The sequence below is a fragment of the Vanrija albida genome (assembly GCF_041260175.1).
Source record: "Vanrija albida strain AlHP1 chromosome Unknown contig_4, whole genome shotgun sequence".
NCBI lineage: Eukaryota > Fungi > Basidiomycota > Tremellomycetes > Trichosporonales > Trichosporonaceae > Vanrija > Vanrija albida.
Window position 1 is genome coordinate 1459053 of NW_027191423.1, and position 10964 is coordinate 1470016.

Below are 10964 nucleotides of genomic sequence, written 5' to 3' on the forward strand. Positions count from 1 at the left end.
CGCCTGGCCCACATTAGATCCAAGTCAAATGACCCTGGCTATCCTTGTTCCTAACAACCCTGATTGTTAAACATCACTTGACGGCACATCAACGCCGACTTTCATTTAGTCTGGCACACAATGGCGTACGAGGCGCAACGACCAAGCGGCAATGACCGCGGCATGGCCTTCTGCCCACCCTCACACCCTCGTTACAAGTCAAGTCACAATGCATATCACCGTCTAGAGGTACAAACTGCACACGACTGTCAGCCCTTGCGCCCTCGCCCACACACCCCACTGTCACTCACGATGGGTTAAACACCACAGTGTTGGGCCGCTCGAGCAGCTCGAGAGCCTTTGTAAACTTGTCCTCGAGCTCCGTGTTTCCAATGGCGTGCGCCGCCTGGCCCATTTGCCTGAGAAGCTCCTGCAATCGGCGGAAGCAGCGGATAATGGATCCTTCGAAAACGTCGGTCAACTGCAGGGAGCAAGCACAATGTGTGAGCAAATGGCCGCCGTAGCATTTCTTCTTGCGCAGCGCACATGACGCCTCCGCGCCTCCTCCGCCGGGTGACGGACAACGGCAGTGCGCCACGCCACACACGCGCACAACGTACCTTGCAAATGTCCGAGAACTTGGCACCCTTGCACCACTGAAGCACGGCCTCCATCATCTCCACCTTGAAGCTCTGGACATACTCGTCCTCGACTAGCGCAATCTTGGACTCGTTGGAAACCTTGGCAATGCGGCGAGCAGTCTCCTGCATCACACGCAATGGCGCGGCCAGGTCCTCCTTGATCTTGACCTTTGCTTCCGACTGGATGATGCGTCAGTAAGGCACATAATAGCCTGTCGGCCTCTGCAGAGCCTGTTCGCGCCAAGGCACTGCACCTACCTTTTCTTGGAACACAAAGCAACTCAGCAGTGCGGCGCACTGGTCGGGCGTCAGAGGGTTGAAGACGCCGCCAAACATCATCTCGGTCAACAACAGCTCGTCGCCCGAGCTAATCTCGCACGCCACTCGGCCCTTCATCTCCACAACGTCGTCGGCGGTTGTGAAGCCCAGGCGGCGGAGCACACGCTTGCGTCCCTTGAGCTCCTCGAGCTGCAGCACGTCGTGCACCGACGAGATGCGCTTCTTGAGCGCGCGCACAGACGCAATCGCCTTGACCTTGCGGTCGTACGTGTCGAATCGCTCTGGCAGGTCGGGCGAAGATGTGATCGGCAGTGTGGCGATGCGCTCCTCGAGCGTGGCAATCTTCTTGACAAGCTTCTTAAACTCGTCGTCCTTGATGCCCATGTTTTGGATAGGGTCAAGCAGGGTGATGCCCTTGGGGAAGCGCTTCTTGACCTCGCCGACAGACTTGAACGCCGTGTTCTTTTCAGACTGCGAGCGGAGGTCCTTGGGGAGGTGCAGGCGCAAGTGGGCCACGGCCTGGATGGTGGACAGCAGGACGGCGATAATCGCAACCTCGCCCTGGTCACCGGGTCCAGGAGGGAATATGCCAGCCGATGATCGGTCCTTGGGGATCGTCGAGCCAGAAGCAACCTTGACGAGGACATCGACAATGTAGCCCTTCTGGGGTGGGTCGTTCTCCGTGACGACTGGTGGGCGGCCCTTGGGGTTGACAATCTTGTTGTAGCCGACGACAACAGCCCAGCCAAACTCGCGGTCGCCGTCAGCGACCTCGACCATACGGCCAGGCTGAAGGAAGGGAAGGATGTAGGTAGGGTGGGTGATGACGGCCTTGAAGTCGTTCTCAAGCTGCTTGAGCTGCTCGCGCATGTCGTAATAGTCGGCAATGTCGTCCTCGCCGTCAATCACGATCGCGTCGCGCTCGTCCTCGGCGGCCTTGAGCTGCTTCTCGAGAACTGGAACGCTGAGCGAGTTCTGGAACTGGTAGAAACACCTCTCGAGCATGTACTCTGGGCTGATGCCTTCGACGCGCATGAGGTTGATGATCATGTTGTAGCCGAGGTGGAAGGCCGAGTCGAGGCGGTCTGCCTGGCCCTTGACCATGCCCTTGGCCGCATCGGGCTCAATCTTCTCGTCGCACATCATGATGACGATACCACGCGCGTCGAGACCACGACGACCCGCACGACCAGACATCTGGATGTACTCGCCACCCGAGAGGTTTCGGAAGTCCTTGCCGTCAAACTTCCTGACGGCCGTGAAAACGACCGTCTTGGCCGGCATGTTGAGACCGATCGAGAAGGTCTCGGTCGCGAAGAGCGCCTTGATCAGACCCTCCTGGAACAGAATCTCAATGACCTCCTTGAGGATGGGGAGCAGACCACCATGGTGGATTCCGATACCACGCTTGAGGAGCGGCAAGAGGTGCTCAATCTGGGGCAGCTTCCTGTCGTCTTCTGACAATGCGCTGATGGCGTTCTCGAACACCTGCTCCACAGTCTTGGCCTCGTCCTCGGTGTTGAAGTCGAGCTTGGACATCTGCATGGCGAGCGACTCGCATTCTCGCTTGGAGAAGGCGAAGATGATGACTGGATTGAGGTTACGCGTCATGATGAGCTTGACGATCTTGTAGATGTCGGACGTGCCCTTCATGGCGCCACCCTTGCGTGTCTTGTTGCCCTTGCGGCCACGGCCTGCGTTGGGGTCGGCAGAGTCCTCGCCCTGGCCAGCGGTAAGCGCCGCCATGGCCTTCTGGAAGTTGTCCTCGCGGAAGTTGGCGCGCTCGTCGACGACAAGGTAGATACCCTCTGATCCTGCGGGGAAGAGGTAGTGCTGCAGTGGCGTTGGTCGGAAGTCGGTGTAGACAATGTGACATGGCTGGTTGTGCGTCTGGCAGATCCACTCGGCGAACTCCATCGAGTTGGGGATGGTGGCGGACAGGAAGACGTAGTGGACGGTGTGAGGCAGGAGGATGATGGTCTCCTCCCACACGACGCCACGCTCCTTGTCGCGCATGTAGTGGACCTCGTCGAACACGACCCATGCGACCTCGCGCATGACCTCGGAACCGCGGTAGAGCATGGAGCGGAGAATCTGCTGTTAGCTGGCGTACCTTAGGTCAGCTCACCTCGGTGGTCATGACCAGACACGACGCAGTGGGGTTGATCGTCACATCACCCGTCATGAGGCCGACGTCGCCGAACGTCTCGAGGAATTCACGGTACTTCTGGTTGGACAGGGCCTGGGTGTGAGCTCTAGTCGAGATACGGAAGAGCTCACCTTGATGGGACTCGTGTACACCACACGCTTGCCTTCCTTCAGACATGTCGCAATGGCGAACTCGGCAACGACCGTCTTACCGGCCGAGGTATGGGCCGACACGAGCACACTCTCCTCACGCTCGATACACGACGTGGCGACAAATTGGAAGGGGTCGAGCTCGAACGGGTACGACCTGGCTGGTGGGTCGTGGCGCTTGTGCTGAGAGATGGGGACGTAGGGGTAGTTTGGTGGAACGGCGACCTGGGAGAGTTAGCCGTTGGTCTCTGGTTGCTACATCTCGGCTCCTTCACTCGCACTCACCTGGTGTCGGACCTGGTGGACAAGCTTCATCTTGCCCTCCTTTCCATCCTCTGCCGTCTCGCCACCGAGCCCCTTGGCCGCGTCGACCTCGCGCTCGGCCTGCGTCTCGAACTCGTCGGCGCGCACTGGTGCCTCTCCGGGGACGGCATCGGCACCGTCGGCCTCGGGCACGGCGTCGCCGTCGGCTCCGCCGTCTGCCTGCGACTCGAGTGCGGCCATGGGGTCGTCCACTGGGCCGGCGGCGGGGCTCGGCTCGTCGTCGTCGTCGCCCTCGTCGGCGATCTGCTCAGCGACGCGCTGCTCGACCTTGGCGACCTTGGCCGCCTTGGCTGGCTTGGTCTTGGACGCCGAGCCGTCGGCGGCGCGCTTCTTCTGGTTCTTCTTGCCGCGCGGGGTTGAGGGCCCTGCTGAGGCTGAAGGCGGCGCCATGGTGGTGATTGTGTTGATGTGTTGCAACAAGTCTTGCCGCCCTTGGTTATGGCAGTCGATGTGGGTCACCCTCCGCGCCAAAAACAGAAAGTGGAGGCGAAGTTGAATGTTGTCGCGTGGTTGGATTGGATTAATACAGGTAAAAATGACAAAAGAATAATTCCCCCGAGTGTCCTCGGAGCGCGCAAGATGAGCGCTTGCAAGGCCGACTGGTCCGAGCCGATCCACCCAGCCAGCCAGCCAACGACTGACTCGCCGCCCGGCACCCACCCACCGTCGCCGCCGCCTGCTGGAAATTCAAAACCGGTTTGTCCGCTTCTCCAACATTCTCCACATCTTACACCTCAAACCCACAAAATGTCGTTCCTCGGCGGCCTCTTCGGCGTCTCGTCCCCCCAGCCAGAGAAGGAGGCCTCGGCCTCGGCAGACCTCTTTGGCTCGGCCAACATCCGCAGCAACGTCGTCCAGGCGCCCGCACCCGTCGCCGACGGTACTCTTCCTCAGGCGCCCGCCGCGCCGCCCGCCACACCGGCGCCGTCGTCGCTCGACCTGCTCTCGTCGTCGTTTGACGCCGCCAAGCTCCACCCCATGGCCGACCTGGGCGACAAGCTCGACTTTTTGGCCCTCGACGAGGACAAGCTCACCGAGGTGCAGGGCGCGGCGTCGGTTCTTCCTTCGCGCGGATGGACCGACGACCTCTGTGTCGGCACTGGCACGACGTATCTCTCGGGTGGGTGTAGCTGTGATCGGCGTAGTCAGCGTAGCTAACCTCCCCAGGTCTCGGAATCGGTGGCCTCTGGGGAATGAAGGAGGGCCTCTCGCGGCCACTGGGACCCAACGCCTCGATGCGTCTGAGGCTAAACAGCGTGCTCAACTCGTGCACCAGGAGAGGAAGCTTCACGGGTAACTCGCTTGGTGTTCTGGGTAAGTGGTGTGGCTGGAAGTGGATGCGTCGTCGCAGCCGCTGACCACTCAGCCATCTTCTACAACCTCTCCAACTCGTCGCTCGACGCGGTGCGCAACAAGCACGACGCGCTCAACAGCATGGCCGCGGGTGCGCTCAGCGGCGGCATCTACAAGTGCACTGGTGAGTGGTGTGGTGGGGTGTTGACACAAGCGATCGCACCCCGTCTGTCTCCGAAGCGCCCGCTGACCCCGCAGCTGGTGTCCGCCCCATGCTCGTCGGCGCCGCGCTCGGCACGGCCGCTATGGGCACCTGGTCGTTTGTCAAGACTCTTGTGTAGACTGTGACTGTCTGTATTCTAGCATGCATGCCCCCACTCTCATTCCACAACAAGGGCGCGCGAGCGCAGCGAGCGCGGCGAGGCTGGTCCGGCGACGGCCGCGCGTCGTCGCGCGAACCAATATCGAGGCCGCAGGGGCCAGGCCGTAGGCGTGCGAGGCTGAGATCGGTGCAGGACGTCGGAGCGTGATGGCGGCGCGCGAGCGGCTCCGGCCAAGCAGAGCCCGCAGGCGGCGCACGGTGCCGACAACAACGTCGCCGCTACTTCTCAAACTGCTTCATCTTGCGCGCGACCACCGAGGGGATGGGGCAGCTCTCGCTCTTCGCCTCGGCCTCGGGCACGCCCGCGTCCCGCGCGCGCGCGTACATGGCCGCGCAGCACGCGTACAGGTCGCGCACGGCGGCGGCGCAGCGCGCCTCGGCGTAGTTGTTTTTCTGGAGGCAGGCCTGGATTGCGCAGGCTGGCGAGGCGCGTCAGCGCCGAGCCGGGCGGACTTTGCGTTGCCGGGGAAGACGTGCACGTACCTTCCGCCTGGCACTCTTGGGCCATGTTGTTGCTTGTGGATGGGTGGAGGAGAACGTCAAAGTTAAGTGGGAGCGACGTCACGTGAAGGCTGTGGAGATGGGCCGAATGAGGCACCCCTTCGGTAGCGCGACTCGCTCGACTCGACAATGCCATGCATATGATACAGTGAAATAAGCCAGTGTGAATACAGCCTGCCCCGCCCTACCGCCAGCCCCCGTTCTCGAGCAGCACGTCGCGCGCGGCGGCGTCGACGGCCACACGCTCGCCGGCCTGTGCGCCGACCCACGCGCGGCCGAGCACGCGGACCGGGTGCGCGGCCTCGCGCGGCTCGAAGCGCCACGCCGTCGTGGTCAGGTGGTGGTCGAGCACGGCACGGAAGTCGTCGATGGCTAGGTCGGGGGCTGCGGCGCGGCGTCAGCTGCTGCGGGCCATCACTGTCTTCCTCCGCCCCCTTCCCCGCCACCCCACCCAACCCCACCCAACCCCACCCCGCCGCCACTCACCGTCACGCTCCCGCCCAACCGCCGGGCCCCAGCGCAGCGCGCGCGCCTCGACCTCGCTCATCTCCAACACGCCGGCGAGCTCGTCGAGCCGCTCGGCCCACGCCTCGGGGTCGTCGTCTGGATCATACGCCGCCGAGCTCCCCTCGCTCTCGGCGTACGTCGTCTCCTGCTCGGGCACCTCGGTGCCGTCGACCTCGATGCCGTCCTGCTCCTCGTACGACTCGTAGCTCCCCTCGGCGAAGCTCGCGTCGGCGTACCCCTCGGCAGCGAAGCTCTCCTCCGCGTCCGGATTCGCGGCGGTAAACAGCGGGCCGGCGCGCCCGCGCGGCACCGGCGTACTGTTGCGCGCGTACAGCTCGGCGCTGTCGTCGTCAAACTCGAGGCTGTCGTCGGCGTCCGGGGCGGCCGCACTGAACCCATGCGGCCGGTAGGTCGGGTCCGCGGGCGGCAGGCCGTACTGCCGCCTCGCGGCGGCGTGTGCGCGCTCCCGCTCTGCGCGCGCGGCGGCGAGCGAGCGCGAGTGGCCCGGTGGTGAGCGGAGGTCGCCTGAAGAGCCGTCGAAGAAGAGCGAGTCGTCGCCCGAGTGCGGGTCCATGGTGTGCGGTGACGGTGGGTGATGAGACGTGAGTCTGCGTTTTGTTTGTGCGAGCAGAGTGAGCGGTGGAGGTCGCCGCGAATTCCGTTGTGGTTACATCTGATTACGACTTGTCCGATTAGGACCGCTGTTCTAATCCAAATGGCCTGAATTACCGAGGTTATTTCCAAAAGTGGAAATGAATATACTCCCGTTGTTGACTGCGGGTGTAATACGGGCGGTGCTTCCGGCTCTCGGGCTGGGCTGAGTGGTGCCATCGCCACTGCGTGAGTGACGGCGGCTCGGGTGGTACCCCACCAATCTCCCTGTCGCCGCCGCCGCCGCCGCCGCCGTCTCCCTCCCATTCCATCCAATCTACTGCTGGTTGTTATTCCCCTCCCTCCCTCCTCCTCCTTCTCTCCTCCTACTCCCCTTCCGACTCAACATGATCATCCGGATAGCCAACTAATCGGCTCTTCAACACCTACTCAAGCATCGCCCACACCAGTCCCGTTGCCACCAACGCCCAGCCCAACCGCTCCGTGCCCAGCCGACGCGTCCCAACTTCGTGCACGTTCTTATCACACAGCCCCCCACGACGCTCGACGCTCGCTCGCTCGCTCCACAACAAGCAGTCCAAGCGCCAGCACACTGATTGCCAGTGTTTGCCATCGCCCACTCTCCCAGTAACCACAAGCGCACACACACACCCATCGCCATCGCCGACGCGCCGACGCCGTCACCCACGTAATCCGCGTCACCGATTCACTCCCCGCCTACACACACTCACACCACACCGACACCCCCTCACGATGAAGTACCTCGACTACCCCATTCTCACGCAGCTATCCGGCGTGCTCTCCGCCAACCCGTCGCCGGAGGCCCGCATCAACGTGCGCGTCGAGGCCTACTCCATCAAGCAGGTCGCCAAGGAGCGCAAAATGTTCAAGGAGATGGAGGAGGCCTATGTCAGCGGCCAAGAGGAAATGGAAGAGTGAGTATGGCGAGAGCCACGGTTGCGTCCATGGCCACCCCGCACGGGCCCTCGGCGACGCCGGTCGACCCCGCTCGGGCCACACGGACCCCCGCGGCCGTTATCAATGATGGCCTTGCTGACGAAGCCACAGAATGTCCTTTTCACCAGAGATGAAGGAGGCCGGCCTCTCGTCCTGCTTTGGCCGTCTCGACGTCAAGGAGTCTCGGTGCGTATCCCCTCTGATCGACATGGAAACGGCGTCTTACAGCCAATAGCAAGGTCCACTTCCTCCTCGTGTCAACCCTTAACACTGCGTTCCCCGAGTACGACTTCTCGGCGCTCAGACCTGATCACTTTATGCGCGAGATCTCGGCTGCCCAGGCTCTCTCGCATCTCTCGTCCAACCTGCTCGCTATCCAAGGCGTCGACTTGACACCGTGAGTCGTGACGGCGCTGCCGCGGAGCCCCCGTAGAACAGCCCCTGACAGATATGCTCCTCGACGCCGACTTGCTCGCACCGCCTCTCGCACCGCCCTCCTTTCGCACCCATCACAGGCTATCTGGCTTCCAGCCCGGATCACTCCCAAACAACAATGCGGCCGGATTGTCGCCCACAGTCACCGCTCAGGGCCTCTCGTCGCCGCACACTGGATCGCCGCCGGCGTCGCCCGATGTCGGCAACCCAAGTCTTTACCGCATCCTCAACGAAGTGGTTCCGTTATCCGAGTGCGAGGCCTACTCATGGGTCCCCGAGCCCGAGTATGACCCCCATGTCGACCCTGAGGAGAACGAGGAGGCCACCGAGTACGAGGACTCGGACAATGAGGACAACTCGATGGACCAGGACGATGTCGGCATGGACATTGACATTGACGGCGGCGGTGCCTACGTCAGTTGGGGCCAAGCAGGAATGGAAATCGACCTCGATGATCCTCCTACCGCGCCCCTGAGCCGCCGCAGACGCTCGCTTGGAAACGTCGACGAGCTCGACGACCTGAGCTTCCCGAGCCCAAAGTCGTCCCTCAAGGGCATTGATGAGTGGAGCCCGAAGAAGGTCGGCGGACTGTTATGGTCTGCAAACTACTTTTTCTACAGCAAGTGAGTGTGGCGTCGCGATCCTCGGCCTAACATCCTAGGCGCCAGAAGCGTGTGTTGTTCATCACGACTTGGTGCCGCAAGCGGCCATCGCATGAGCGTGCTCCGACCGACTTCCACGAGTCTGGCAGCATGCCGCTGCCCATCTCGTCGTCATTCACGCCGCCCGTGTCGAGCCTGCAGGGCTTGTCGCCCCAGTCGGGCAAGTCGTCTCGCCCACCTCGGGTGAATCACCACAACCTGAGCAACGCACGGCCCAACCACCGAAGATCCAAGCTGGCCAAACTCACCACGGGCAAGAGTCTCACGTCGTCAACCATCCCGATCAGAGGGTTACCTACACCGGCGTCGCCTGCCACGCCGTCACGCCTTGCCGCGTCGGCCCCAAGCACTATCACACCCATCATCTCACCATCCATGTCCCGTCTTGGCGGGCCAGGGATCAAGCCCCGCCAGACTGCGGCGCGGATGCTCGTCAACGCTGCGACCACGTCGCGTGCGCCACCCATGACGCCCGTCAGCCCGATCGTCAGCCCGAACAGTGGCATCGGTGCCAGCCGGCCCAAGGGGAACGAGACTGACAGCCGCGTGCGCAAGGAGCGCAGCGGCAGCCTCACTCCTGGCCCGGGCTCTGCCCTCGGCGGCATTGTGGAGTCTATTGTTGGCTCCAGCGTCGTGACTGACGCTGCCAAGGGCAAGCGCGTCAAGGTGTAGCTAGTTTCGTTGTTCCGCAGTAGTGTCACGTCGGTATGGTTGTGTCTGCCATGTTTCCATCGTGTATGATATGTAGAGAGTTGCTATGACACACGTGAAGATACAAAGCAGTGGGCAGGGGGCATCAGGCTACTCCGCCAGCCTAGTTGCAGATGTGAGGCGGGGCGGGCGTGTGCGGGCGGGTACTGGGGGCCGAGTGCTGGCCGCTGAGCAGGCCCTGCCTCTCCTCCTCGGTGCCCGACTCGCGCTTGCCAAAGCAGAAGACGCGGCGGAGGCCCTTCTCGATCGAGGCGACCAGGCGGTCCTTGGCCCTGTACAGGGCGGGCTTGCGCGAGTCGAGCCTGTCCGAGCGGACGCGCTGCCTGCCGTCGACGAGGGTCGTGAGGGCAAAGTACTCGGCCGCGAGGACACAGAGGGCCGACGATGCCGAGATCATGAACATGATGATCACTGGGATCAGCCTCGCTCCAACCCCAACTCACTCTGCAGCCTGGCGGCCTGCTCGACCGACTTGCCGCCGACAATGGCACCGGTCATCATGCCGGGGATGGAGATGAGGCCGATGATGCTCATCTGGTTGATGGTGGGCAGCAGGGCCATTGTCAGGGCCTCGGTCGCGATGGGCTTGACGGCCTCGAAGCGGGACGCGCCCATGGCGAGGTACGTCTCGACCTTGTCGCGGTTGTCTGAGAACTCCTTGTTGATCGTGTTGATGGCGACGCCGATCGCGCTGATTGCGTTGCCGAGGAGCATGCCGAGGATGGGGACTGGAGTCAGCCGGCGGAGCCCGGCCGCACTCACTGTACTGGTCTGGCTGCCAGAACGGGTGCTGGGCCATGGCGAACTCTGAGCCGAGGATCGAGATGGGGATGGTGCCGCACATCATCGAGAGGAGGATGCAGGGGAACTGGGCGTGAGCGTGGAAGGCGGCCCGACTTACCATGTTGGTGAAGCGCTTCTTGGCCTTGTTGAAGACTGCCTCGATCGCGCCGAGGACGTTGAGGAGCAGCGCGATGCCCGCCACGGCCCAGATGTTGTGGCTTGCAAACACGCGGCCGAGCACGAGGCCCATGACGCTGAGCTGGATGATGCAGCGCAGCGCCGAGATGACGAGCGAGCGGCCGATGCCGAGCCCGAGCAGGCCGGAGAGGACGGCGTCGAACACGATGAACAGGAGGCCGATGCCGACATTGACCCAGGAGAGGTAGGGCCCGGTGCCGCCCGGCGTCGGGACGGGCGCCGTGCCGTTGAAGGACGCCATGTAGTCGAACTGGAGCGACATTGTGGTGGTTGCGGTGGTTGCAAGAGAGCAAGGCAAGGTTGGAGTCAAGCGAGGGGTTGTGGTTGACCAAATTAGACGAGGCGGGGTGTGATGTGCGTCATTTCTGCCACTGTTGGTTGGGTGGGACAGACGTCGAGTGC

At 62.8% G+C, this 10964-nt stretch overlaps 6 protein-coding genes across 6 annotated transcripts; 2 read left to right on the forward strand and 4 right to left on the reverse strand.

Moving 5' to 3' along the window:
- Window positions 1-222: 222 nt before the first annotated feature.
- Window positions 223-3911, reverse strand: MTR4 (ATP-dependent RNA helicase mtr4; the record flags this gene model as incomplete). The annotated part of the gene is made up of 7 exons (XM_069353769.1): window positions 223-235; window positions 291-460; window positions 600-800; window positions 879-2993; window positions 3028-3141; window positions 3180-3422; window positions 3483-3911. The coding sequence occupies 7 exons, from the start codon at window positions 3909-3911 to the stop codon at window positions 223-225; spliced, it is 3285 nt and encodes a 1094-aa protein (XP_069208411.1).
- A 357-nt stretch (window positions 3912-4268) lies between these two features.
- On the forward strand, window positions 4269-5155 carry TIM23 (Mitochondrial import inner membrane translocase subunit tim23; the record flags this gene model as incomplete). Its single annotated transcript, XM_069353770.1, has 4 exons — window positions 4269-4641; window positions 4689-4835; window positions 4888-4998; window positions 5073-5155. The coding sequence occupies 4 exons, from the start codon at window positions 4269-4271 to the stop codon at window positions 5153-5155; spliced, it is 714 nt and encodes a 237-aa protein (XP_069208412.1).
- Window positions 5156-5415: 260 nt separating this feature from the next.
- On the reverse strand, window positions 5416-5704 carry CMC4 (Cx9C motif-containing protein 4, mitochondrial; the record flags this gene model as incomplete). Its single annotated transcript, XM_069353771.1, has 2 exons — window positions 5416-5615; window positions 5680-5704. The coding sequence occupies 2 exons, from the start codon at window positions 5702-5704 to the stop codon at window positions 5416-5418; spliced, it is 225 nt and encodes a 74-aa protein (XP_069208413.1).
- A 177-nt stretch (window positions 5705-5881) lies between these two features.
- On the reverse strand, window positions 5882-6778 carry Q8F55_005282 (uncharacterized protein; the record flags this gene model as incomplete). Its single annotated transcript, XM_069353772.1, has 2 exons — window positions 5882-6081; window positions 6184-6778. The coding sequence occupies 2 exons, from the start codon at window positions 6776-6778 to the stop codon at window positions 5882-5884; spliced, it is 795 nt and encodes a 264-aa protein (XP_069208414.1).
- A 791-nt stretch (window positions 6779-7569) lies between these two features.
- Window positions 7570-9542, forward strand: Q8F55_005283 (uncharacterized protein; the record flags this gene model as incomplete). Its single annotated transcript, XM_069353773.1, has 5 exons — window positions 7570-7751; window positions 7885-7959; window positions 8009-8170; window positions 8289-8831; window positions 8870-9542. 5 exons carry the CDS (start codon window positions 7570-7572, stop codon window positions 9540-9542), a joined length of 1635 nt encoding a protein of 544 aa, XP_069208415.1.
- A 142-nt stretch (window positions 9543-9684) lies between these two features.
- Q8F55_005284 (uncharacterized protein) lies at window positions 9685-10824 on the reverse strand (the record flags this gene model as incomplete). The annotated part of the gene is made up of 3 exons (XM_069353774.1): window positions 9685-9992; window positions 10025-10309; window positions 10344-10824. 3 exons carry the CDS (start codon window positions 10822-10824, stop codon window positions 9685-9687), a joined length of 1074 nt encoding a protein of 357 aa, XP_069208416.1.
- Window positions 10825-10964: the final 140 nt, after the last annotated feature.